Genomic DNA, 26,460 nt, shown 5'->3' with positions numbered 1-26,460 from the left:
CTGTTTCCTCAGGTTTGTGGACTCAGGCGAGATGGTGGAGACCTTCCCTTACAGAACCAAAGCACTTTTTGCATTTGAGGAAATAGACGGGGTGGACGTTTGTTTCTTTGGCATGCATGTCCAGGAGTACGGCTCAGAGTGCCCTTTTCCAAATACCAGGTAAAACTACAGCAAAAAAATGAAGAGTCATGTTTGCACTTTTTCTTTGCTGCTTTAGATTTGTATGTTGTGTGTGTTGCTCCTCTGTGTGTTGCTAATTTCTCCATATTTGCTTTGCAGACGGGTTTACATATCATACCTCGACAGTATTCACTTCTTCAAACCACGTGTGCTAAGGACTGCAGTGTACCATGAGATCTTAATAGGCTACCTGGAGTATGTGAAGAAACTGGGGTGAGTAAAGAGCAGTTTACACCTTTCCAGCTAATACTGATCCTGCGTGTGCTAAGTGGCTGACAAATCTTGTCGCCCTCCTCAGGTATGTGACGGGTCACATCTGGGCCTGTCCACCCAGTGAAGGAGATGACTACATTTTCCACTGCCACCCTGCTGACCAGAAGATACCCAAGCCCAAGAGACTCCAAGAGTGGTACAGAAAGATGCTGGACAAGGCTTTTGCTGAGAGGATCTTGCATGACTACAAGGTCAGAAAATGGTCACATTGGTCAGATTTTCTCAGTTGTAGATAATAATTTTGTCACCAGTTACAATCTCACGGTAGCTCTTTTTCCATCAAGTTGTCTCTGGTACAGACAGAGAGCTCTGCACAACAACTTGTAAAATATGACATTCCCACTTCAGGTCAGAGAAAGCGTGATATTTTCTGGTTTCGGCTGGATGCCAACTCTTTGAATGCCAAACCAATTTATTTTTGGTGGAAATGCACCTGGTGGTTCAAAATGCTGGTGTCTAAACCGCAATGGAATCAATTCTATGTTTGTGGAAAAGCTGCTCACGTGCATCTCATACTCAGTCTCATTTATTTTTTCCACAAGATCTGAAGTTCTGTGCCTAACAAAATGCGTAAAAACAATATGTGGACATTCATATTGACATCCTACAAGTGTTTCACTACAGTTTTAAAGTCTATATATGTATAATATGTCACAGACATAAAAATATACACAACAGGTGAAGGGCAGTATTTTTGGAGTTCATTTCCTTTCTCTCTCACTCTCTCTCTGCCAATGAAGGTAAAAGATAATCATTCTTGTGATTAGGAGGCAGTCAGATGCCATGCCATCTTGATTTGATTTTTTTTTTATTGCAAGACTCAATGATTAGCCATTTATTTTGGTATATTACGTGTTGGCAATTACTGCAAACTAAAAGTATTTAGGCTTTACAAATTACAAACACAGCCTAATGGGATGAACATCTAAATTAGAATAGTTTTTTTAAATTAAAGTTTAGTTTAATTTGCTTGACATACTAATTTGTTTAGGTATTCCAATATTAATTCAGTCTATTACACCTTTTCCTAAACCAGAGTGGTGGCTATGCTTCGATGTGTCCTTTCTGTTTTGCTGAAGAGTCAAATAGCGTTAAATAAGCTCATCTTTACTAAAGCCTGCAGTAGAAGTAGCCATTTCCCCCCACATTATTTTAAAGATTATATCAGTGTATATCTCTGTGTATCTTTAACGTTAACTTAATGGCACTTGCAGAACCTCCCTTTATGAGCCCTGTTACTATCATGCCTGATGGAAACGTTGTGTGTCTGTATTCAGGACATTTTCAAGCAGGCAACAGAAGACAGGCTGACCAGTGCCAATGAGCTGCCGTATTTTGAGGGTGACTTTTGGCCTAATGTACTGGAGGAGAGCATCAAGGAGCTGGAGCAGGAGGAGGAGGAGCGTAAGAAGGAGGAGAACACGACCTCCTCTGAAACAACAGAGGTGAGTTAATTGGATAGGTGGCTTGAGTATTTTGAAAAGGGTTTTTGAGAAGGAATGCTCTTGGAATGCCAGAATCAACAGCCTGGTGCTTAGGCCTCTGATTCACCCGAGATTTTATCATCCTCAAGTCCTCATAATATAAAAGCTTTCTGTAGTCACTCCGGCATTGTTTAGCCACTCAGCTTAATTGCATAACCTCATCATTGCTGTTGTGCAATCTCTGCCTCTCTGAACGTTCTTGTCCATCTATTTCAAGGGAGCCCAAGCTGACAGCAAGAATGCCAAAAAGAAGAATAACAAGAAAACCAACAAAAACAAGAGCAGCGTCAGTCGAGCCAATAAGAAAAAGCCTGGGATGCCGAATGTAGCCAATGATCTGTCCCAGAAGCTCTACGCCACAATGGAGAAACATAAGGAGGTGGGAAACCTGACTAACTATAACAGATTTATTGCAGTCCATTCCTCATAACTAAAAATGCCATTTCCTACAACGCTGAAGCTATAGCGTTTTTACACACAAGAGTTGGCACTTCGTTACAGCACACTTTGGCTTTCCTTACAACTAACCAATACATTTCCCCTCCTTTCTACTACCAGGTGTTTTTTGTTATCCACCTCCATGCCGGACCAGTCATTAACACCCTGCCACCCATCATGGATCCAGACCCTTTGTTGACTTGTGACCTGATGGATGGCCGTGATGCCTTTCTGACTTTGGCCAGGGACAAGCACTGGGAGTTCAGCTCATTGAGAAGGTGCAAATGGAGCACGATGTGTATGTTGGTCGAGCTGCACAACCAGGGCCAAGACCGCTTTGTGTACACCTGCAACGAGTGTAAACACCACGTAGAGACTCGCTGGCACTGCACAGTTTGTGAGGTAGGGAAAAGTGGCATCTCACAGTTATGTTTTGAAATCATCATGAATTTAAATCTTGATTTAACCATAATATGGTCTTCCTTCCATATCAACAGGACTACGACCTATGCATTAATTGCTACAACGCTAAAGGCCATGAGCACCAGATGGTAAAGTGGGGCCTGGGTCTAGACGACGACAGCAATGGTCAGGGTGGAGAAGCCTCCAAGAGCCCTCAGGAGAGCCGACGTCTCAGCATCCAGCGCTGCATCCAGTCCTTGGTCCATGCCTGCCAATGCCGCAATGCCAATTGCTCTTTGCCTTCATGCCAGAAGATGAAGAGGGTGGTTCAACACACCAAGGGCTGCAAGCGCAAGACCAATGGTGGCTGCCCTGTGTGCAAGCAGCTCATCGCTTTATGTTGTTATCATGCTAAGCACTGTCAGGAGAACAAGTGTCCTGTTCCCTTCTGTCTCAACATCAAGCACAAACTCCGTCAGCAGCAGCTGCAGCACAGGCTCCAGCAGGCTCAGCTGATGCGCCGCAGAATGGCCACTATGGCTGGAAGGGGTTTGCCCATGCCATCTCCACCTACCTCAGCTGCCCCCGACACCCCCAACTCTGTACAGCAGCCTAATACACCACAGACACCCCAGCCAATGCCCAACCAACCCCAACAACAACAACAACAGCAACAGCCACCGCCACCAAACCCTGCCAGTGTTGCCCAAGGATTCCCCAACAATGGTCGCAGCAGCCAGCCACCAACACCAGTGCCGCAAGGCAAACCAGGGCCTCAGTCATCCCCTCTCCATCAACAGCAGTCGCCGCTACCTAACATGCCACACCAACAGCAGCCTCAGCCTCAGCCACCACAGCAACAGCAGCAGCAGCAACAGCAACAGCAGCAGCAGCAGCAGCCGCCGCCGCTGCTTGCAGCCCTGAAAGTGGCCAGACAGATCGAGATGGTAGCCAAGGCAAAGCAGCAGCAGCAGCAGCAACAGCAGAATTATGCCATAAATGGGATGCCCATGAACCACCCACGAATGATGGGGCCCATGCAGAACCAGATGCAGATGATGCAAGGACCACGGGGCCCCCAGGTGATGCAGGCTATGCAGCAAGGCCAGTGGGGTCCAGGGATGCAGAATCCAATGCAGAATCCCCAGGGTCATCAGCAACAGGTCCCTCCTCAACAAGGCCCAATGGCCCCTCAGCAGGCTCAGGGAACACCCATGCCCCAGCAGGGCCAGCTCATGCAGAGGCCCATGATGCCCCAGCAACCGGGTCTCCAAATGGCAGGGGTCATGCCTCCCCAAGGAACCTCACAGCAGGGCATGACACCACAGCAGCATAACATGCCACGAGGGATGCCTGGTAACATTGCTCCGAGCGCCCTGCAGGAATTACTACGCACCCTCAAATCTCCCAGCTCCCCCCAGCAGCAACAGCAGGTCCTCAACATCCTCAAGTCAAACCCCCACCTCATGGCTGCCTTCATTAAACAGAGGACAGCAAAGTACCAGGCAAACCAGCCGCAGCAACAGCAGCAGGCACAGCAGAACCCTCAGGCCATGCTGGGGTCCCAGGCAGGAATGCAGGCCATTGCGGCCATGGCAAACCAGGTGCAGAGGCCAGTGATGGCACCTCAGCAGCAGCCTCCTCAGCAGGCAGGGTCCCAGGGCATGGCAGCCATGGGCCCACAAGGGCAGATGATGAATGCGGCTCAAAACGGCAGTCCCCAAATGTACCGCAGACAGCAACTGCTCAGGATGCAGCAGATGCAGCAGCAGCAGCAACAGGCACAGCAGCAGCAGGGAGGCATGGCTCAGGGCCATGGTCAGTTCCCCCAGCAGCAGCCAGGGCCAGCAAGCTACTCCCAGCTCCGTATGCAGCAGCAAATGGCTATGCAAGGAGGTGGGGGGCCTATGGGACAGCTCCCTCCCACATCCCAAATGGGCCAACCTGGCATGGTCATGGATGGGCCCCAGAACCTCCTCCAGCAGCGCATGCTTCAGCAGCAGCAGATGTTAAAGCAGCAGATGGGCTCTCCAGCGCAGGCTAACTCAATGAGTCCACAGCCTCACATGCTCCAAGGCCAAGCCCAGGGAGGAGCTCACTTACCTGGCCAGACAATGGCAAACACCCTGGGAAACCAAGTACGCTCCCCAGCTCCAGTGCAATCGCCCCGTCCGCCTTCGCAGCAGCCCCCGCATTCCAGTCCCTCCCCAAGGATACAGCCTCAGCCCTCACCGCAGCATGGCGCCCTCCACTCCAGCTCTCCCCACCCCAGCCTTGGAGGCCCGTTGTCAGGCTCCATGGAGCAGGGACACATGGGAACACCAGAGCAGAGTGCCATGCTCCCACAGCTTAACACACCAAACAGAGGGGTGTTGGGTAATGACATGGGTATTGTGGGTGACACGACGGGAGACACGCTGGAGAAATTTGTTGAAGGATTGTAGCATTTTGTGACAGAAGAAAGGCCTTGTTCTGTTTTCAGCTGAGACATTTTTGTACCTGCTGGTGTAAAAAGCTAAAAGAAATACAAACAAATGAGTCATATGAGGCCTACAGACTGTGAACTTTCCTTAAACCAAGGGACTGCTCTTTCTTCCAACACACAGAGTGATTTAATAATTGCTGTTGAAAAGAAGACAAAGACACAAAGAATATATTTTTGGTTCAGACCAGTTGTGCAAGAATTTGCCATGGTCTTTGTGTTTTATTTTGTTTTTCATTTGTTATGCCCTGGTATTGACTTTTTTAACAAAACTTCTCAAAACAAAAAATATTTCATTTTATTATTCAATTTTTTTTATTTTGTACCTTTGCAAATTAATATCGTATTTGTGTTGAGAAGACTGTAAAATTATTTGTCTGGGAATTTTTTGCCAGGTTTCACTTCTTGCTCAGTGTTTCTGTCCCTGGCTAATTTATTCTAATATGCCATTTTTCAAAAGGACTGCCTTTGGGAAAGCCTTAATTTCTTTCCTGTTTGCAGAGTCTATGGGAGATTAACGTATTTGTATAGATCTAGGAACTATTGCACACACCCAAACACAGAAGGCAGGTGTAAGAGAAACCTGCATCAAAGCTTGTTAATGTTCACAGGTGCCGGAATGTTCTTTTTACTGGCTTGGACCCAGAAATTGTCTTGCAGATGTTTAAAAAAAATTGCTTTGTCTCTCCCTCAGTCTAAAGAAATTCTCATAAAATCCTGAACTTCTTTTGCCTGTGGTGGGAAGTTAACTTGTTTGACTGCTGATTTGTGTTCAGAGAGAGTTTTGTGCATCATTTTCTCTCTTGCATTAAACTTGAATTGATGATGAACTGTTCTCTAATGTAAATCATGCAGCTAGACAGTACTGTAAATATGCAGAAAATAAGAATGAAATCACTGTACAAACTGGTTCAAATGGCTCATTTCGTACTTATATACCATATTGTTAAATAAACCTGTGTGCCACAGACTCTGCTTCTGTTTGCTGTTTGGAGAAAACTCTTGTTGAGGTCAGCGTAAAGTAACTAATGATTATTTTTGTCATTAATCTGCAAGTTCTGCACTGGCGGTGCCCCAATCCTGCAGCTGAATTAACTTTAGGAGATGGTCCTTGGGTGCTCTGAAGCCTTCAAGCAACAATTTGAACCTCTTTCCTTTAAGTCCTTGATGATCCGATAAATGGTGGTGATTTTGGTGCAAACTTGCTAGCAGTAACATCTTTGCCTGTGAAGCCCTTTTTTTGCAAAACAATGATGACTGCACACGTTTCCTTGCAGGTAACCATGGTTAACAGAGGAGGAACAATGATTTCAAGCACCATCCTCCTAAAGCTTCCAGTCTGTTATTCTTACTCAGTAAGCATGAAAGTGATCTTGAGCCGCATCATTCTCAGTACTCTCACCTGTGTTGACAGAATCACTGAAATGATGTCAGCTGATCCTTTTGTGGCAGGGCTGAAAAGCAGTGGAGGTATTTGTTTTGCAATTGCAATTCATCTGATCAGTCTTCATAACATTCTGTAGTATATGCACATTGCCATCATAAAAACTGAGACAGCAGACTTTGTGAAAATGAATATTCGTGTAAATCTCAAAACCTTTGGCCACTGCTCTATGTAATTTCCAAAACAAAATGAAACCATGCTTTTTCATACTTTCAACATGGCAATCAAGAGGAGGAAAAAAAACGTTCCGATCAGGCAGCGTGATGGATGCCCTGCCGACGTCATCAGTAGGCGCTGTCGCAGGTCCTTCCTGTGCCACCGTCGCTCAGCGTGTATTCCACGGTCAGTCGACCTGTCCTGTCCTCGTATCCCCCTCGTCTGTCAACATGTCCCGCTGCCTGTCGCTGGCTCGGTTCGCCCTCGGTTCCTCTCAGAGGGTCAACCCGCGACTAATGTCATGTGCACGAGGGCTGAGCTGCCGAACTGTCTCGCGGACTATCACTGGAGGTAAGCTGCTAGCCAGCTGAGTTAGCCTAGCCGGCTAGCTGACAACCACAAGATCATAGTCACATAAACTGTGCTGCTGCTGATTGTTTCATAAACCAGCCTGAAGTTTAACACCGCAGGCTGGTGTGTTGGTCCGGTGGCTCACTTAGGAACTACCTGACAGCTACAGGTGAATTTAAATCAATGTTTTTTCTTACAAGACTTAGTTGTTACATCATGAAGTTGCATCAGACAGTTTAAAAGCGTCAAGAGATTTTATCTTTCATGCATTTCTTTCCCTATTATTTATATTGGATGTTATTCAATAACTGATTGCAAGTTCATCACAGTTCCTCTGTGTTGATGTAGTAATCAGACAGGCTGTGCTGTTATGCCTCCTGTCTGTTGGCCACCATCTGCCCAAAGTCATCAAGCAAATCAGCATCAAATCCAAAACAAAGTGGCTCATATAAATCTGCAAACAGTAATCATATGACCATATATATGTTCAACAATTTATGTTTGACTAGAGTAATTGTTGTATTGCCCAGCCTGAGCAGGAAATGTGTCTCTGGTCTCACCCAGGAGGATACAAACAAATGTCCACAGGATTAAAAACAAAAATAAGACACATCACATCAATTTAACAAAAAAAAAAGAAAAAAAAAGCTGTCAGTGAGTTCATACCATTAATGATCAGCTTACACTCTTATGTTTAAGTTTACTATAATTGGTTGACTACATAAATTGCATTTGTGATGAACTAGACCGTGTAGATCATATTTTTCTCCAGCTGTTGGAGGCCTGTTATCTTCCCTTCTGCCTTAAAATCCTGTTTAGTTTGTCTGTATTTACTAAGGTCAGGCGCCTGTACACAACCGAAATATTAAAAACGAGGACGCTCACCATCACGCGGACGTACACCTTTTGTACCTCCTCCTGTCATCAGGCTCGCAGGTTCTCCAGCAGCAGAGGTGGAGCAGTCGGCCCACAGCGTGGAGCTCCCAGCGGTCCTGCCTCGGCTTCAGCCAGCAGTCTTACTACAGCACACAGGAGGTGGAGAAGGAGCCTGAAGAGGAGCCTCTGCACACCATCATCAGTGATACAGAGGCTGTACAAGGTGCCGTAACAGCTGCAGACATTATAGCATGAAGCTAGTCATCATTTGGTCGATTTAAGATAATCTGAATGATGCTCCAACCTTCATCCACGCAGGCAGCTTCGCCAAACATGAATTTCAGGCTGAGACGAAGAAACTCCTGGACATCGTTGCCAGGTCCTTGTATTCAGAGAAAGAGGTATGAGAGTCCACCATTTATCCACGCCACCATTTCAGTTTATGAACTCGACCTTTTCTTCTCCTGACTGATTTGCTGACTCCCTCTCCTCCCGGCAGGTGTTCATCAGGGAGCTGATCTCTAACGGCAGCGACGCTCTGGAAAAACTGCGCCACAAACTGGTGACAGCTGGTGGTGAAACGGCTCAGATGGAGATCCACCTGCAGACTGATGCCGCCAAAGGCACATTCACCATTCAGGTATACCCGCGAGTATAGTTGTGAGTTTTGTGTGTGTGTGTGTGTTTTGGCCCAGTGTTGACTTTCCTTAAAAATACAACATTGTTGCCATTTTCGACTGCAAGAACGAAGCATAATGTTCAACACATGAGATTCTAGAACACATATTTGGTCCTGTTCAGGAGGTGATGCTAAATGCACGATCCACCTGCTGTTATGGGAGGTAGGCAGTGCTGGGGTTAGTCAAGAAGCACAACAATGCTAATCAACATTTTACTGCAGCTAATAACTACTTTAAAAAGTAAGAATGGTGCAGAAAATACTAAAATACTGTTGGACAAAGGTTTCCAGGACCTGACTAGTATTAATGGGGGAGAGGAGGCCATTCAGAGGGAGCTGTTGTATAAAGTTAGGAATGAAAAGCAGGCCTCCAAAGATCCCTCAACATATTGGGAAACATGATTTTAGAGAAGAAGAATCACAATACGTTCAATGCTCTTGAAGCTGTTTTTGACTCCGGAGTGACTTGTGCTGGACCAATTAGTTTCAAACCAGAGAGCGATATCAGCATCACTGATCAGTGTCATTCATCCAAAATGTCCTGGGGCGTCAAACACAGTGCGAACACAAGGAAAAACCAGGTTACTGCAGTGAAAAAGGGCTTCTTGTGAACTCTGGTACCTTGTCTGTTTTTGTGACAATGCGCCCCCTGGTGGATGAATATTACACAACAAGCTGATGAGTTTGGTTTTGTTTGCTTGGGCTTCTTTGTACGTTAACAGGACACAGGAGTTGGGATGAACCAAGAGGAGCTGGTGGCCAACCTGGGGACTATCGCCCGCTCCGGTTCAAAGGTGACTGCATGCTCCACTACTGTGACCAACATCTACGTCACACATCGTGCATGCTTTTATAATGTCTGTCATAATAACCGTCTCTTCCCGTCATCGTAGGCATTTTTGGATGCCCTGCAGAACCAGGCAGAGGCCAGCAGCACCATCATCGGTCAGTTCGGAGTTGGATTCTACTCCGCCTTCATGGTGGCTGACCGCGTTGACGTCTACTCCCGGTCTGCCGAGCCTGGCGCACCCGGATACAAGTGGTCCTCAGACGGGTGAGAGGGAGGGATGGGAATGAGTCTTTCATTTCGACATCAAGAGTCTGAAAAAAAGCTAAATATCCCTCAGTGTGATCTCGTTCTACAGTAGAACGAAGAGTGCATGCAATCATGATTGTCGTTCTCTCTCTCAGCTCTGGAGTGTTTGAGATCGCCGAAGCCACCGGTGTCCAACAGGGAACGAAGATCGTGCTGCACCTCAAGGACGACTGCAAGGAGTTTTCCGCCGAGGACCGAGTCAAAGGTAGAGCTGCTGGAGCTGCCTCAGTGGCTGCAACTGTCACTGCGTTGATAAAAACACATCAGAGCGTCGCCGCCTGCGATGACAAACTGTTGTATCTCTTTCAGAGGTCGTAACAAAGTACAGCAACTTCGTCAGCTTCCCCATCTTCCTGAACGGACGGAGGCTCAACACTCTGCAGGTGAGCCTCTCAGGTTCTGTCGCTCGCTCGGTCTTAATCTTTGCATACTTTGCATCTTCACATGTGAGATTTGCTGTTGTTCTTGTCTTTTGTTAACTGCTGTTTGACCTCTTCTTTCCCATCAGGCCTTGTGGATGATGGAGCCTAAAGAGATCAGTGACTGGCAGCACGAGGAGTTCTACCGCTACATCGCCGAGTCCTACGACAGGCCCCGCTACACGCTGCACTACCGCGCCGACGCCCCGCTCAACATCCGGAGCATCTTTTACGTCCCTGAAAACGTGAGAAGCTCGGGAGCACTTCACATCTGCTGAACTGAGCCTCAAAACCTCACCAGCAAGATTACATTTCCGCTTGTCTTTTGTATTAAGTCACATCACATGATGAAATTCTCTCGCTTAACTGAATCATTTTTCAAGTAGTTGAAAGTGAATATAAAAGCAGTTAAGTTTTCTTGAGACTGTTTTTTTCCGTCAACAGAAGCCGAGCATGTTTGACGTGAGCAGAGAGATGGGCTCCAGTGTGGCTCTGTACAGCAGGAAGGTCCTGATCCAAACCAAAGCCACCGACATCCTGCCCAAGTGGCTGCGCTTCCTCCGAGGTGTGGTGGACAGTGAGGACATCCCGCTGAATCTGAGCCGGGAGCTGCTGCAGGAGAGCGCCCTCATCAGGTACGCAACCGCTTAAACCCTACATTTTGAGGCATATTTACCCTCTCGGGTTTCTTCTTGCACTCTAACGACGATCCACCGATTAATTTCTGCGCCATCTCCCTCTGACTTCAGGAAGCTCCGCGACGTTTTGCAGCAGAGGGTGATCCGCTTCCTGTTGGACCAGAGCAGGAAGGAGCCGGAGAAGTACAGCAAGTTCTTCGAGGACTACGGCCTCTTCATGAGGGAGGGCATCGTCACCACGCAGGAACAAGACGTCAAGGTGACTTTTCTCGAAGGGAGACGAGCTACAAAAATAAGAACAAATAGAATAAATGCTCCAATTTGGGCATCTGGAATGTGATGTCACCCCCACATGTTGTCTCTGCGCAGGAGGACATTGCGAAACTGCTGAGGTTCGAGTCTTCTGCTCTGCCGGCGGGACAGCAGACCAGTCTGATGGAGTACGGCTCCCGCATGAAGGCCGGCACACGAAACATCTACTACCTGTGCGCCCCCAACCGCCACCTGGCAGAGCACTCGCCCTACTTCGAGGCCATGAAGCAGAAAGACATGGAGGTGAGACGGACGTCGATGATGGAAACTAACGTGATGATCTTGCCTGCATGTGTACACTGTAAGCAGCTCATGTGTTTCTCTCCAGGTGCTGTTCTGCTACGAGCAGTTCGATGAGCTGACCCTCCTCCACCTGCGGGAGTTCGACAAGAAGAAGATGATCTCCGTGGAGACCGACATCGTGGTGGATCACTACAAGGAGGAGAAGTTTGAGGACAGCAAGCCGGGTCTGCTTCTGCTCTCATATCTCCGGTTAAAAACCTGACATCATTTACCGGCACGTCTGAAGTCCTGACTCCTGTTTTATCTCTTCCTCCTCCTCCGCAGCCTCCGAGCGACTGACGCAGGAGCAGGCCGACGACCTGATATCCTGGATGAAGAACGCTTTGGGTCCCCGAGTCACCAACATCAAGGTAAAGACAGAGACTGGCCAGGATTCTGACTTTTCATCATGAATTCAAATCTCTCTGCTGCATTCTCCATGCCCGGCGCTTTAAATACGGTCTCGCAAATGTCTCGAATGTACATTTTCTTCTCATCTGGCCTCCAGCTGACTCCTCGCCTGGACACCCACCCAGCTATGATCACGGTGCTGGAGATGGGCGCTGCACGCCACTTCCTCCGCACCCAGCAGCTGGCCCGCACCCCCGAGGAGAGAGCTCAGATACTGCAGCCCACGCTGGAGATCAACGCAGGGTGAGACGGAGCGTTGCGTGATGGATTTTACTGGCTGGAATTAGCACTTAAAAAATCATTTTACAAGTGTCCATGTTGCACCTTTCTCTCTCCCACCTGACAGACATGATCTGATCAAGAAGTTGCAGGCACTGAAAGACACAAACTCTGACCTGGCTGGACTGCTGCTGGAACAGGTACCACGAGTCACCTTTTATTCATTTGAGTAAGAAGACCTCAGTTTTCTGAACTGCCTCTGTTCACTAAAACAGTCTTAATCTCCTTTTGTCTTGTCAAAGTGTGGATAAGGTCTCCTCATAATGTTTCTCTATCGGTATCACAGTTTTTGCATTCACTTCACTCAGTTCAGGAGGTCTTATAAGGTTATTGCCAAGAACGTAACATGACTGAAAGCACGATTTCAATTAAAAAGGGGGGAACGCAGCGTAGCAGAAAAGTGACTCTGTTTTGGAAATGCACCTTTATGCTATTCATAGGCAATTGCACCTATCAATATCATTCTTAAAGTATTTGCTCTTATTTTTCTGTCTTATCTGTATATTTTTTTTCTTCTTAGATCTACGACAACGCCATGATCACAGCGGGCCTGAACGACGACCCCCGACCGATGATTTCCCGCCTGAACGACCTGCTGACTCGAGCTCTGGAGAAGCACTGAGAGCTCCTCACAGACATGAACAGTGCAGACTGTCGTGGGTTTGATCACAGTGGCCTGATGTGGACTACAAACGTGGAGATTTCTTGAGGAGAGCGACGGGCCTCATGGAGTTCCTTATTCCCCCCTCATGGAGTGCACGTAAAAGCTCAGATGAACCGCTGGATGCTTCTTTGTAAACACTTCTATGTCTTTATTATGCTCCGTGTCTCATGTGATGTTGATAAATGAGGTTTTGGTTGACTCATACTACAGTAATAATCTTTTAGGCTCTTTGTCATCATCCTCCTGGATAATGTGGATGCCACCAACCACAAAGAGCGAGGAGGGAACACTGCAAAAAAGTGCGATTTGTAGTTTGTCAGTCCAGAAACTGTTGATCTTTAGAATCATATTTCTAAAATCCTCTTGAAATAACATGAAAAACCAGCTGAAGACACATTGAGTTTTCTTCTAAAGTGTGTTTTAGAGCTTTGAAGTGGTCAGAGACTGATGAAGGTTTATTCAGACTAAAAAAATGTCCATTTTCTGTCCTTTTTGTATGAGCCCTCCAAACTTTACCATGTTTTTTTTCCCCACTTCAGTTATTATTTGTGTTGTTTTTGTGTCAATATCTGAGACATGGATGGGAAGGAAAATATCATTTCACAATTTGTATTTTGTTGCTGCAAACATAGCTTGTCGGCCATCAGTGGTCAAACATGGCTTCTCAACAGGTTTCATTTGTATTAAAGTATCAGCGAACCTAAAAATGCATCTAAAAATACTGTACAATTATTTAAGGCGCTGTTGGTGTCCTGTTTGCATCATCAGTAAGGTCAGTAAACAATCCCCTTCTTGTGACAATTAAAAAGATGCCAAAACAAAGCTTCTTGAAAACACAATTTTACTGCATTTCAAAGTAACATGACATCTCTGTTGTTGGAGGCAATAAGATGAGAGAAGCCTCAACATCGTGACGTCCCCCTCCAGTGTCCAATCTGTAGCAGACTGGATTGCCGAGTTCAATTTGAAGTGATTCTCTGTGTTTTTTCTGTGTTGGCGTCCCAGCGCCGTCAGTCCTTGTGAATCACACTTTGACCCATAGCACCTCCTGCCCAGGCGTCCTCTCCTCTTGTGAGCCATCCTGCTTCAGGTCTCACCTCCTGACCGTCCGTCAAGATCCACAAATCCCAGCAGAGCGTCAGGAGAGCTTGTCTATATTGGCTAGGAACCGCTGGGCCCACCATTCATCCAGATCGATGGGCACAAAGTCTGAAAACAAAGAGATGAAGTTTAAACAATTAAATAATAGTCTGTCGCTGTAATGGTCATTGAAAACATTAAATATGTAGAGAAACATTGGCATCGCTGTAGGAAACAAACATACATTTCAGACATGAATGTGAACAATTATCAATGAATGTCATACTTTTTATTTAGCTCATCACACATTAAATGAGTCCATTCTCTATTGTAACGTTATGAACATAGCATGACGAAAAACATTCAGTGAGAGGTGACTCTTTTTTGACTGTCTTATTTTGATAGGTTTAACCGGAAGTGTACGTATTGTGTGTCTGCGCTCAGACTTGACCGTTATATTCGCCATTACGACGCGTCACTGCCCTCTGGTGGTCACAGTGAGGAACTGCAATGCTTTTCTACTTTCGCGCTATCAAACTTGTTTTTAATGTTATATTTGTATCTTTACTCGTTTTAAAATGTCAGATTCATCAGTATGTTTGCTACAAATAAGAACTGTGACAGTAGCTTTGATAATTTGATAATTAACAACTGATAACTTCACTTAAGTGTCATGGAGTGCGTTGGACCTGCTAGTAATGTCCGCATTAACTCGACAAGGCAGACTGTTAGCATGCTAGCTAGCGCCGGCCAAACATATCAGTAAATATAACGTTTAAATGGTCGTTGACATTAAAATGTGAAGACTGTGTGCCCTCTAGCGGCCACAACGAGGAACTGCAGGATCGACATCTGTCAAGTTACCGCGCATTCAATCGTGACTTTTAACGACTACTTCCGGTACACACTTTCAAAATAAGGCTGGGAAACTTATCCACAAAAAGTCTTAAAGTCTTAAAACAAAGATGTTCAATACAAAAGTCATGCATTACTACTGCTACAACAACTACTGCTACTACTAACATTATCATTATAATTATTACTGTTACTATTTTTATTAAGAATGGAAACTCTCTCTTGATCTTCACCCATGCTTGCCATGTATCGTATGCTTTGTTTTTAACCTAAGCTGGCAAATTACAATCGCTTTAGTTGATCTGGCAATAAAGTGTGCATCCTAAAGTAGTATTTCTAAATTTGTCGACAGAGTTGGCACATCTCGTTTGGACTATGAGGAGAGACTGGGCTGTGACACCTGTGGGCTTCCTTCCAGCTGGAAGGATCAGGGGCAGGTCCACTAATCCTAAATTGGCTGGCTGTCATAAACCAATACAACTCAGTGTCCAGGTTACAGTAGTCGCAGGCCTGTAGACTGTCATCATTACAGACTAAAACAACAAAAATTATACAAATTCACCCGACTACAAACAGAAATCTAAAAGGAACACCTGCACCAAATCACTTAACTCGAAGCTTAGACCTCAAAACAGACATATCTCACATGTCATCTCGCCTAGTTCAGCCTCAAAATGCTAAAAGTACGATGAATGCCACGAAGGCAAACTTGAATAGGATGGAGAGATGTGAGGAGGACTGCGGGGAGGAGGAGGAGAAGTACTCACTGTCCATGTGTGGGCTGGGAGTGGTTTCTTTATAGGGGACTGCTCCCTGAGCCTCCTCTGGTCCCTGCTCCTCCTGCTGCTGCATCACCTCCTGCCAGGCTGAAGACACAAAGACTCTGTCAGCACATCTACAGCTCATGCTCGCAATTTGTAGCAATTCACATGTATTCATACTTCTTTATTGGCTTCATGTGAGTGGATTGTAACGTGACGTGAGAACTGAGATCTTCCTTGTTTCTCTCGGCTGTCAGCACAGAACTGTGGAGGACTTGCTCAAGTTTTGTTTGTTTCAGATTTTAATTTTTCTTAATTTGTCTTAATATCACAGTACATTGAATGTATTTTGAGATATGCAGCTGCAATAATTAATTGATTGAACAAATAGTTATTACCTATTAAATCAATTGCTAACTAATTTAATAACAGATTACTCAGACTGGGTAACATTGTAAGAAAGAATAAGAGTTAAAAATTCTGATTAAATGTAAATGTATATCTTTTCAGGTTTCTTTACTCCTCTATGACAGTAAACTGAATATCTTTGGGTTTGTGCTCATCATCTCAGGCTTTGGGAAACACTGAATGACTTTTTTCTGTACAATTTTATGACGATGAATCAACAGTGAAATAATCCTTCGTTACACTCCTGGTGAGGACAAAAGAAACTGGGCTGCAGGAAATTGTAATCTGTGATCAGTAAAGGCAGTTTATATAATGATAAACAGCCCTAAATGTGTCCCTAAATTTTGTTTCACTACACCGCTGATTAAAGGTGCAATACGTCCAAATTTTACTTGAAAAACATTTTAAAATAACACATTCTGGGCGTTGTGACATCCACTGTATGTTCCGTGTTCCGTGGTGAAGTCAGCACGCTCAGCAGCTATCCGCAGCCCATCCAGCTCCAAAGCTCCTTTTGTCTCTGAGCTGTTAGTCGGGACCGCTAGCTGCACAGCTAACTGAGCTAACTTGTCAATGGGAGCTACAATTAGCAGCAGTTAGGGGTCACCCCTGTGATTTGCTGCCAACCTACTGGTTTTGGGTATATGCTGCAAAAAAAGGTGGCTAATCCTTCCATACTGCACCTTTAACTGTCAGAGCCTGGACGCGAACGGGGATTGAACTCTGGCTCTTTGTGGTGCAATGAATCAAAATGCTAATAATGAAAATCTGAAGTGCAATTAGTGAAGGCAAACATCCTTATCTGACCTCGCCTGGCACCCACAGGGTCAAACGGCCAAAGTCCACGAGGGCGACTGCTTCGAAAGGCCAGCCTCTCCTGGCAAACGTCTGTATTTCAAATAATGCAACATGTGGACGGCTCACATGTGGCCTGTGTGTGTGTGTGTGTGTGTGTGTGTGTGTGTGTGTGTGTGTGTGTGTGTGTGTGAGAGAGTGTGGACTGAATGCATCCGTGGGTAGCTGCCTCCAGGCCATGACTTTCAGAAAACTCTAATGGAGAGGCATGTCTCTGTCATGTTTGGAAGCATGTCAGGGAGTATAAAAGAGTCTGAAGCAACCCTGAACAGAGGACACAGAGGGTGGGGGTGGGTGTTTGGTGGGGGTGGGTGTGGGTGTGGGTGTGGGTGTGTGTGGGGGGGGGGTTGTCTCTGTGTCCTTGAGCACTCAAACACAAGGTCACTGAAGTTGTTTATGAGCTGCTGTGGCCGAGCTTCAATGCCAGGCCAACTAACAGCGCGGAGAAAAGTAAGAAGAGGGCCGAGCGAGGCCTCTGAATGTGGGTCAGTGTGTGTGAGCTGCACCAGCAGAGCCCCCCCCACACCCCCCCCCCCCGTCACAAGCTCTCGGGTGCCTCTTTTCTCAAAGCTCACGCTCTTTCTGTGTCTGGCGGCCAGAGGGGGCTAAACAAAGGCAAGAGAAAAAGAAAAAAAAAAAACATGGGTGTGAGAGCACTTCTCTGCCAGGTGCCTATCACGGCTATCAGTGCCGGAGCAGCTGTGGGGGTGAGGCCTGGGAGGGGTGGGAGCTTGTGGTTTCTAAATGAACTCTGGATGGTAAAACAATGTCATTCACAAAACAGCTGGCGGGCGGCAGGGAGCGGGACGACGGAAAGTCCTCTCTCGGGCTCATTCGCTCGTCCCCTTACCCTCATAGACAAATTTGACGTTCTCCTCGTGCGCCGGGGTGAAGACCTCCTCCTGCTGCTCGCCTGCGGGGAGAGCCGGAGCTGGGTGGTGGTACTTCTTGCCGTTGAGGCGGTTGAAAACGATCTTGGGCGCGGGGAGGCTGACGGATAGAGAGAAAAGAGAGAAACAACAAAACTGTCAGTGAAAAATATCACCAGGTGATACCGGGCAGCTTCTACCTAGCGGGAGGTTTCTCAGGGTGTCGTTGGGCCTCGGCTCTGTGCAGGGAGTCAGTGAGGCCGCGACAGCTGATTGAAGGACCATGTGCCACCTCGCCTTCACACAAGGTCACGGCTGCTCCCAGAGGCGTGAAAGCAGCCCAGCAGGCAGAAGTCAACACAACCGCTGAGGTCTCAACTGTTGGGGCCAACTAACGCTGCCCGTCTCAAGCTGATGACGTCCACTCATGCCACACAACACAATCAATCTGAAGATGGTCTGATTCCTGCAAGAATTAACCTCATCTCTGACTCTCAGTAGCAGTTATTAGTAGTATTAGTAGTATCAGTGGTAGTGTGAGGGGTCTGTGGGGATTTTTCATTCTTTCCCCAAAAGCTGCACTCACTCAGGAATGCTCCAGGACGTCTGCTTGTGCTTGAAGTCGTTGATTTTGTTGTCGAGCTGCTGAGTTGGCCCTAATGAGAAGAAACAAGAGGAAAACTCACTTTAACTTGATTGAAAACAACAACAACAACAACAACAACAACAACAACAACAACAGGGTGAATGTCTGCTGTGATCTCTGAGAGAGAGAGTGCAACCTCACCTGTCCGCCTCTGGGTGACCAGTTTGCTGGGACCTTTTGTAATTGTGTACATCCTGCAGCAGCGGGGAGGCCACCTGTGAACTTTATCTGGAAGTTTGGCACTTTGGAGCGACGAGAGAGGCGGAGGAGCGACGACGCGTCAGGCTCGACACATTTCCGACGACGTGTGAAGAAAAAGAAGAAGAAGAAGAAAAAAAGTCAGACGTATCGGTCGCTTTCGCAGCTGATCGGGCTGGATTTTCACTCGCGCTCGGTGGAGTCCAGATCCAGCTCGTTGGGTAACCTCTCGCAGATCGCGGAGCAGCACGTTGCGCCGCGCTCCTTCTTCACGCGTAAAACCGGCAGCCGGCGCGCGTCTCCTCCAGGGAGCGTTTAAACCGTCCCGAGAGAATCCGCCACGTCACGTAAGTCACTTTGGTGCCGAGGTGTCCTGCGCTGCCACAATGTCACATAACCTGTTAAAGCGGGTGTCATTCATAACACACTGCACGCACGCCGTCAGAGCGCAGCGCGGCTCGACGTCCCCACACGCCTCCCTGTGCGCTTTAAAGAGACAGTGTCCCAGACATCCACACAGCGTCAATCACACCTTCTTCTATCATAATTATAAGTCTCTTAGAAATTTTTTATTGTAGATTAAACCAATAACACGTTTTTTATGTCAAATTAGGCAAGAAATTGAGATGATATGTTGTTTTGAGACATTAAAAAACAAAATTGTGCCATAAGTGAACAAATAAACTGTAACAAGCTGAATTTTATATGAAAAAAAGGACAAAAAACTAGAAATAAGAGTAAACAAACTGTTGAACCACCCACCTAAATCACATGCTGTAATTAGAAACAGCATTTAACATCTCATTAGCGCTGAAATATACTGTACTTAAACACTAATATTCCCTCATTAGAAACCTAATAGGACATCCGAATACACTATGACACACTGTTTTACAGGCTCATGCAATAAGAAATCAAATGCAGCGTCACACCAGATCCATCTGTCGCCGATCAACCTCCAAGAAAGAAAGAAATGTACATGAAAACAGGCAGAAAATAACTAGAAATAAGAGTTAACAAACCATCCATCTAAACCATGCTGTAATTAGAAATGGCATAATGCCTCATTAGAGATAAAATATACTACACTTAGACACTTTTATACTAAATTATACTCTAATTTGTACCTAAAAAGGATGTCCTAATAAAACATCTCACACGATTTCACAAGATCATCCGAGCAGAAATCAAAATCAATGTCAAATCATCCAAAATGTATTAATGAGACGCTTATCACCAACACACAGGCTGTAATTTGACAAACGTAGAGACAAACAATGCTGGAAGGATGATGTTATTTATCTGGGCTTCATTTGACATATTGTCACGTTATTACAGGGGGGTTTGTTGCTAATTACAAGAAAGCTGGAGTGAATAGAATAAAAGTCATGTAGTCTGGATGTTCTGCAGAGTTTGTAGGGAGGCTGCTTGTTCAAAGCTTCATGTTTCCTCAACAGGTGTGTTTTGGGTGTAAAGAGCCCAACAGATGGGACGCAAAGATGGTTTTTACTTCATTTTGCACTAGAGTTTTATTGTAATGTGTCGCTAATCAACCTCTAAGAAAGTCACAAGGAAGCATGAAGCTGCGTACTAGCAGTCCACCTGCAAACTCCACAGGACTCCAGAGACTACGAGGGACACCAACACGTTGTTTGACTTTATTTTACAGCAACAAATTGCCCAGTTAACCCTGATTATTAAGGTTTTGTTCTCTCTTCTTCATAGTTTTTGTCTTATTTGACAAGAAATTTGTCTCAGCACACCTTATTAGTTGACTTAGGCTACAATTTAGAATTTCTTGTTTTTAATAAAGAACACATTACATCTAGTTTTTGCCCAATTTGATGGTAAAGTACATCTTTTTACGTCTTATTAGTGTACTCATAAACTCACAACCTATTTGACCTCCCTCTCTACACTCATGTGACAGAGATTACTCAAATTACAATTCTCCCAGACGAGTTCAACTGTGAGTTTATTCAACAGGGGTCTGTCTTTTGTCGGCTCCTCCACGCGGCTCCTTATCTACCCAACGTCCCTGTGTTTACAGCACACACAGGTGAGGCCAGGCGCACAACGTGATCACGTACACACATGTGTGTTTATATCGCAACTCAAGCTTTACTCTATACCAACCGGGAGTGTGTCAAAGAGATGGCACAGCAGAAAATACCAGTTACTTTTAAAGATTTTGAGCTTTTTTGCCTTAATAACAATGTTTTCTTTTAGCGATGCCACGGTATACTGAGATTGTCGATAGCCATGATATTCAAAAAATTAAACACTGATATCTTGTAAACCTGTTATGTGTGAAAATCTGATATTGTGACTCGATAATGACTCGAAATCCAAAATGCATGTTCAGGTGTGGCCGTTGGTTAAGATTTCTGTTCTATAAACGTATCATATTATTTCATATCAAATAAGACAGACTCATTTGCACATTTAATGTAAAATATCAGAAAAATTTGCTTCAAACTGGTTGGAATCTTACAACAAATATCCATTTGAAAGGCCATTTTTGAAAAATGGGTTTTTCTTCTCGTACTCTGACGCAGGAATCTTCACTTCAGAAACACTCACTAACACCAAACTTTCCAGTTTTATTCGTATTTATATTCTGAGGGCTTTTTAACAAGGGGTGTGTTCACATATCACTCTTAGCCTGATTGATAATATCTTTACTCCTAAAAACAAAGTGAAAACTGATTATCTTAAGGCTTTTGGCAGCCTGCTATGTGAAAGTGTATCACAACGTATCAACTAGATAACACATCATTCCCATACTTAAACATAAAATATCAGAAAACTTGTTATAGAAAAAATAATTGACTTAATGTAAGTGATAAAGTGGGGACGTCTCAAGGTGGTGTCAGTTAAACCGGTAGCGTCTTTCATGGAATCAGTACAAAAACTCTCATGACTCACATTTTTTAAATTAATTCTGGGTTTTCCACTTAAAAAGCTCTATTGACTTACTTTCTTTAACTTCAAATAAGACACAGTTTCTTAATGGTAATCTCAATACTCTTCAGTCACTTATCTTTAAATATGAGCAGGCAAAACTATTTAGTGAAATTAAAATCAGCACTTCTTCCTCAAAGTTAGCTTTCTACAAGTCAAATTATCTGAGCAGCATTATTTTATTACAGTATGTGAGGAGAAAAATACAACTGAAAAGATAAATGAATAATCACTCTTTACAGGTTTTCTGGTATCTAGTCAAACATTTCTTAGGTGGATTTTGGGTTTCTTACAGTTCTGGCAGCAACAGAACAAAAAAGTTATTCTCCAATGATTCATAGAAAGGGTATTAAAGAAGAATATGGACTCAGGGTCACTGGTGCGTTCACTTTCCCTCGAGGATACAATCAGATCTTACGATCTCTCAAAATCTGTATTTTCTTGCACTTAATGACAGAAGGCAAGTCGCTCCACCATCAAGCATCACCGTGTCTAGTTTTAGAATATAACTGAGAGAGCTGCCGGTATTCCCTAATGTTGCAGCTATACACACTGATGTCTCTTTAAAGGTGCATCCAAGCCTCTGAAAGATCAGCACAGAAGGTAGAAAAGACCTTTAAGGTAGCGTAATCCTAATCCCCTGGTCCAGGAGAGTTGGATGTATTGCTGCTGGTGGTAGGATAAGGACAAAGAAATTTACGTTTGCGTCTTTAAGGAACATTACCTGTATGCCAGCTACAGGTAACGCTGTTATCTTACCTCTACAGTAAATCATACATGTGATTCTACAAAGCTTAAGTTGTTTGACTACAGAGCTAGTTAGCACCAGATTTCTAGCCTCCCTCTGTGTGATACTTTATCGACATGTTTCAGTGGGTTATGTTATTCTTAAGGAGAAGGAACAGGGGAAAGAAGTAATAATAATGGAGTGTAACCTCTAACGTGTTCATAAAGAAGCCGTAAAATATCATCTTATGTGTCATTCAGTAATGAGAGTCACAGTCCTCCAGCAGACTGTCGGTGATGTAGCTGATCTTCAGCAGGTTTTGGTAGAAGTCTTTCTCCACGGCGGTGTTAACAGTCCAGCCCACCACCTCCACGCCCCGCTCCGCCCAGAACTGAACGTAGTCCCTGATGTGGAAAGAGGAAGGAGGAAGAAAAAAATAATACAATGAAGCTCAGTCGGTAAGTAACAAGACCCACAGCCAGACAAAGGGTTTTGGTTACAAAACTACACATTTAAAATAGTGATATGGTGTCAACTTTGAATTACGCCAGAGTCCTTTTGAATCTCTTATTCAGTCTTTAAGTTCCCATTAAGTTAAAGCTGATATTTATAATTTCCTGCAAAGTGATTAAATAAATGTGGATGATCTCTTAAACTCTGTAAATTACACAGAGACATAAAACGAATTGAATTTCACCTACAGTGAGACGAAGTCTTTCTGCACGAGGATGGCAGAGACTCCGCAGAGCTTCCACAGTATGTGGTGGTGGGCCCAGTCCAACAAGACGTCCAGAACTGACGTCCACATCTGACCCCACGTCGACAGGGTGCGAGGCGTGCCGTCGCCGAAGCGGCTCAGCCTCCAGGGCCGGTGCGTGAGAGCCGTGACCACGTTGGGGTCAGTCTGACGCATCTGTGGACCGGACAGCAGAGTTCTGTCAGAGGACGGAGGCGGTTCTTGTCAGATCAAGTCATATTCAGTCCCGCTTTTTTGTTACCTTGTAGATGACCTTGGGTTCAAAGGAGGAAACGATGCTGGAATTGTAAAGGACAGGAAACTTCTTATACATCTCATGAAGCACCGATGCAGCCTGGAAAACAGTAAAATGCCTACATTTATTTTTGATATTATCATTTCTATTTATTTCTGGAGCATTATTTCTTTAGGTTTGGATCGTGACAGTTTCAGTCCTCCACAGCCGGCACACTGCTACAGGCTAAGAGCATGTATCCAAGCCTTGTTATAATGGTCTCTAGTTCAGTATGTTCAGAACCTTATCAGGTTGATCTTTGACGTCGAAGAAGATGGTTAGCTGGTGTCTGATACATTCCTCCACCGCCTCCTGCAGAGTCGGGACCTTTTCTCCACTGAACTTGTCCCTGCAGATGAACGAAACTGAGCTTAAACATGAATAAACTTAACTTTTCACCCCCGACATCTGGTGAAGACAAACTGAAGTGACATTTTTAAACAAACAGGATGATGACAGATGATGGGACAGAGGGTCAAAAGGGCCTATGGATCACTCATATTATTCTACACAGACACAATTAGTCCTTAGTTTCTTTATCTATGTATGAAATCACAAGCTGAGCTCAAGTGAGTGTTTGACTGGGAGCATACTTCAGCCTGTGACGAGCAGCAGCATCCAGCCTCCTCAGCTGGACCAACTGCACTTTGCTGACTGGTCCTGAGCCGTTGGTGGTGCGGTCCAGAGTCTCGTCGTGCATCAGTACGGGCACGCCATCGGCTGTGAAGCTGAGGTCCAGCTCCACTCCGGTCGCCCCGTTCCTACTAGCCTGGAGCAGGAAAAGACAAGACGACAGCTTTCTCTGCAAAACTGAAATTTACTGACAGACAGAAAAAAAAAAAATGTTTTTTTGGCTTGCGGTGTTTGAACAACGGGAAAAAAAATGAGCCCACGTAAAGGAGAGAATGCGATGCAGTGAGTCAGAGCTACTGCTCAACAGAGAGGAGGTACTTTAGCCTCCACCTCTGTGGGCAGCGTGTATATTGTCCACACTGCAGACACATGCAAAGAAAAAGCTCTCTGCATGTTAACATGAGAGAGATGAACAGTGTGGAGACAGTCAGTGCATTAAAATAGGGAAGACCTTAAGTTGTTTCTGGGACACACAAAAAAACACACCCCACAGTTTCTGAGGGCAACGCCACTGTCCTAAATACAGATCCCAGGTCTGTACCAGTTTGTCAGATGTGAGAAGAATGTTATGTGATGAAAACTTGTATCTTGAAATTAACATGTGTGTAACGCTGTGATCCTACCCCCCCACTGAAGTTACATAGTACAGAAACAAGTCAAAATTCTGTGATTCCAGCATTAATTACATTTATGTGATGATATGTGATATTTAATATGTGAATATTTTCTAGTTTCTTTACTCCTCTGTGACATTTAATGTAATATGTTTGGTTTGTGGACATAAAAAGAGGACGCCGTCGACATTTTCCACTGTTTTTGGATTATTTTATAAACCCAACACCTAACATTTTAATAACCAATTAGAAACCCATCCACATTCGAAGGCCATGTAAAATATCAGAGGGACTTTCAATGTGCGGGATGATGCATGAGGGACAGTCATGAGACAGTACAGGCACTGCTGACTCAGCAGCCTCGCTGTGTGAAAAATAGACACAGTGATGGGAAGAAAGGATTTGATCAGACATCAATTGTGAAACTATGAAAACTATAAATAGTTCATTTTCAAGGCCAAAGAGAAAGATGAACCTCTGGTCTGATTCAGATCTTAACCGGCTACTCTAGAGGCTGTGGTGTTCTGCTTACACTGCAAAAATAACTGGGATGTCATGACAGGCAAAGGTTCAGCAGTAAACTATCAATAGAATTATTATTGCATAAAATCCTGTATGAAATGACCCAAATATTCCTTTAAGAACATTTTTTTGTCGGGGGGCTCATATCTGTAGCATACATCTCTATACAGTACAGCATTGTATTACATCTGGTACAGTGCATGTGAATGTGATGTCTGCATGTCACCTCTCTGATCGCTGCCAGTGTGTTCTCCGGGGCGTCGTGGCCTCCCCCGCGGTGCGCCACCACCGGCACGCCGCCTGAAGGAGCCCTGGGCCGGAGGACGCGGCCGGCCTGCTCCGCGGGCACCGGAGGAAAGCGGAACATCACCATGAAGACGTACAGGGACGCGGTGAGCAGGGAGGCGGCCGTGGCGCTCCTCGTTCCCAGCACCACCAGCAGAAACACCGCCGAGAAATACACCACCTCATCCCCGATCTGCAGCATGGTGAGCGGAGAGGATGTGTGCGTCACGATCGGACCCGAGGAGGAGAGAGAGTCGTGGTTTAGAGAGGTGCCATGGATGGAGCTCTGCGGTCAGCACTCATGTGCTACATGGTGGAGGATCAGATCATAGCAGAGAAGAGCAGCAGCAGCAGTTGTTTCACTTGATGTGCAGAAGATGGATGAGGAGAGGAGGCGTCAAATCAGGGTACGGAAGCTCAATTACGCCAGTAGAGAAAGAGAGAAAGAAAATTCAGCTTTGATTAAAAAAAAAATGCCAATGTTAGACCTACGTTAAAATTAAAGGGACAAAGTCGAAATTGATTAACAAATTATGAGACAGAAAGGTTGAAATTTTGTGATACAGAGTCAACATCATGTCAGAAGAATGTAAATGTAATGTCAAAACTATGAGATGAAGTAAAAAAATTCTGAGCCAAAAAGTCAAAACTGTGTGATGAAAAGTCAAAACTATAAGATGGAGATGCAGAATTCTCCAAAAGCCAACATTGTGACATGAAAATTTAAAATTAGGGCATTAAAGGCAAAAATGATGAGCTAAATATCAAATTCTGAGATAAAAGTCACAATTATGAGAGAGAAAGTCGACATTTTCAGCAAAATAAGGATGATTAAATAAAGAGTGAAAATTATGAGGTGGAAAGTCAAAAATTAACCAGTTATTTTAACTGTTTATCTCCTTATCATAACTCACCATGGGAATATCTTTTTTCCTCAAGACTGTATTTTTATCAAGTTTTTTCTCTAACTGGCAGAAATTGGCAACCTAAGCTTCTGTATTGAAGAATATAGTATTTCAAGTCATCCAGTCACAACATTCAAAAAACATTAAAAACAACAAATATCCGACATAGCGCCATGTGTTCGAAAACAGCTTGTAGATATGTTTTAGGAGAAAAACGCTATTTTGGTTCCAACATTCTTTT

General features: G+C 44.9%; 4 protein-coding genes across 9 annotated transcripts in view; 2 read left to right on the top strand and 2 right to left on the bottom strand.

Moving 5' to 3' along the window:
• The window catches only part of crebbpb (CREB binding protein b), a 33,713-nt gene extending 27,484 nt beyond the window's left edge, over positions 1 to 6,229 (top strand). For all 6 annotated transcript variants that reach the window (XM_037089035.1, XM_037089038.1, XM_037089034.1 and 3 more), the window contains exons 25-31: positions 13 to 159; positions 280 to 393; positions 479 to 644; positions 1,731 to 1,898; positions 2,155 to 2,316; positions 2,496 to 2,777; positions 2,873 to 6,229. In XM_037089035.1, coding sequence (XP_036944930.1) covers positions 13 to 159; positions 280 to 393; positions 479 to 644; positions 1,731 to 1,898; positions 2,155 to 2,316; positions 2,496 to 2,777; positions 2,873 to 5,221 — 3,388 coding nt within the window. In that variant the 3' untranslated portion in view covers positions 5,222 to 6,229. The remainder of the gene's footprint in view (positions 1 to 12; positions 160 to 279; positions 394 to 478; positions 645 to 1,730; positions 1,899 to 2,154; positions 2,317 to 2,495; positions 2,778 to 2,872) is intronic.
• Positions 6,230 to 6,997: 768 nt separating this feature from the next.
• Positions 6,998 to 13,598, top strand: trap1 (TNF receptor-associated protein 1). Its single transcript, XM_037089040.1, has 17 exons — positions 6,998 to 7,210; positions 8,139 to 8,309; positions 8,405 to 8,487; positions 8,586 to 8,726; positions 9,488 to 9,559; positions 9,659 to 9,819; positions 9,957 to 10,066; positions 10,171 to 10,244; positions 10,370 to 10,525; positions 10,725 to 10,915; positions 11,030 to 11,177; positions 11,288 to 11,473; positions 11,559 to 11,697; positions 11,798 to 11,883; positions 12,021 to 12,166; positions 12,270 to 12,342; positions 12,723 to 13,598. The coding sequence occupies exons 1-17, from the start codon at positions 7,090 to 7,092 to the stop codon at positions 12,822 to 12,824; spliced, it is 2,160 nt and encodes a 719-aa protein (XP_036944935.1). The 5' UTR covers positions 6,998 to 7,089; the 3' UTR covers positions 12,825 to 13,598.
• Positions 13,599 to 13,690: 92 nt separating this feature from the next.
• LOC119014119 (MAPK regulated corepressor interacting protein 2-like) lies at positions 13,691 to 19,013 on the bottom strand. The gene is made up of 5 exons (XM_037089042.1): positions 18,482 to 19,013; positions 18,281 to 18,350; positions 17,676 to 17,815; positions 15,569 to 15,667; positions 13,691 to 14,075 (listed from the first exon to the last, which is right to left on the bottom strand). Exons 1-5 carry the CDS (start codon positions 18,531 to 18,533, stop codon positions 14,005 to 14,007), a joined length of 432 nt encoding a protein of 143 aa, XP_036944937.1. The 5' UTR covers positions 18,534 to 19,013; the 3' UTR covers positions 13,691 to 14,004.
• Positions 19,014 to 19,146: 133 nt separating this feature from the next.
• LOC119014117 (glycerophosphodiester phosphodiesterase 1-like) lies at positions 19,147 to 25,701 on the bottom strand. Its single transcript, XM_037089041.1, has 6 exons — positions 25,256 to 25,701; positions 23,854 to 24,029; positions 23,504 to 23,609; positions 23,228 to 23,320; positions 22,931 to 23,142; positions 19,147 to 22,633 (listed from the first exon to the last, which is right to left on the bottom strand). Exons 1-6 carry the CDS (start codon positions 25,514 to 25,516, stop codon positions 22,486 to 22,488), a joined length of 996 nt encoding a protein of 331 aa, XP_036944936.1. The 5' UTR covers positions 25,517 to 25,701; the 3' UTR covers positions 19,147 to 22,485.
• Between the last annotated feature and the right edge of the window lie 759 nt (positions 25,702 to 26,460).

This window comes from Acanthopagrus latus, chromosome 23, assembly GCF_904848185.1.
Source record: "Acanthopagrus latus isolate v.2019 chromosome 23, fAcaLat1.1, whole genome shotgun sequence".
Lineage (NCBI taxonomy): Eukaryota > Metazoa > Chordata > Actinopteri > Spariformes > Sparidae > Acanthopagrus > Acanthopagrus latus.
Note: the sequence above shows the minus strand (reverse complement) of the source record. Positions and strands in the feature narration are given on the sequence as shown.

What these genes read in the sequence shown, in the direction of transcription:
- trap1 (XM_037089040.1), top strand. Translation starts at nt 7,090, where the DNA reads ATGTCCCGCTGCCTGTCGCTGGCTCGGTTCGCCCTCGGTTCCTCTCAG. An exon ending in CGCCGAGGACCGAGTCAAAG is followed by an intron (nt 10,067 to 10,170) that starts GTAGAGCTGCTG and finishes TATCTCTTTCAG; the next exon opens with AGGTCGTAACAAAGTACAGC. An exon ending in ACGCTGGAGATCAACGCAGG is followed by an intron (nt 12,167 to 12,269) that starts GTGAGACGGAGC and finishes CCCACCTGACAG; the next exon opens with ACATGATCTGATCAAGAAGT.
- LOC119014119 (XM_037089042.1), bottom strand. Translation starts at nt 18,533, where the DNA reads ATGTACACAATTACAAAAGGTCCCAGCAAACTGGTCACCCAGAGGCGG. An exon ending in CGTCAAATTTGTCTATGAGG is followed by an intron (nt 15,668 to 17,675) that starts GTAAGGGGACGA and finishes TTGTGTCTTCAG; the next exon opens with CCTGGCAGGAGGTGATGCAG. An exon ending in TCCCAGCCCACACATGGACA is followed by an intron (nt 14,076 to 15,568) that starts GTGAGTACTTCT and finishes CTTTGTTTTCAG; the next exon opens with ACTTTGTGCCCATCGATCTG.
- LOC119014117 (XM_037089041.1), bottom strand. Translation starts at nt 25,516, where the DNA reads ATGCTGCAGATCGGGGATGAGGTGGTGTATTTCTCGGCGGTGTTTCTG. An exon ending in CACTGGCAGCGATCAGAGAG is followed by an intron (nt 24,030 to 25,255) that starts GTGACATGCAGA and finishes TTCCTGCTCCAG; the next exon opens with GCTAGTAGGAACGGGGCGAC. An exon ending in GCTGCTCGTCACAGGCTGAA is followed by an intron (nt 23,610 to 23,853) that starts GTATGCTCCCAG and finishes GTTCATCTGCAG; the next exon opens with GGACAAGTTCAGTGGAGAAA.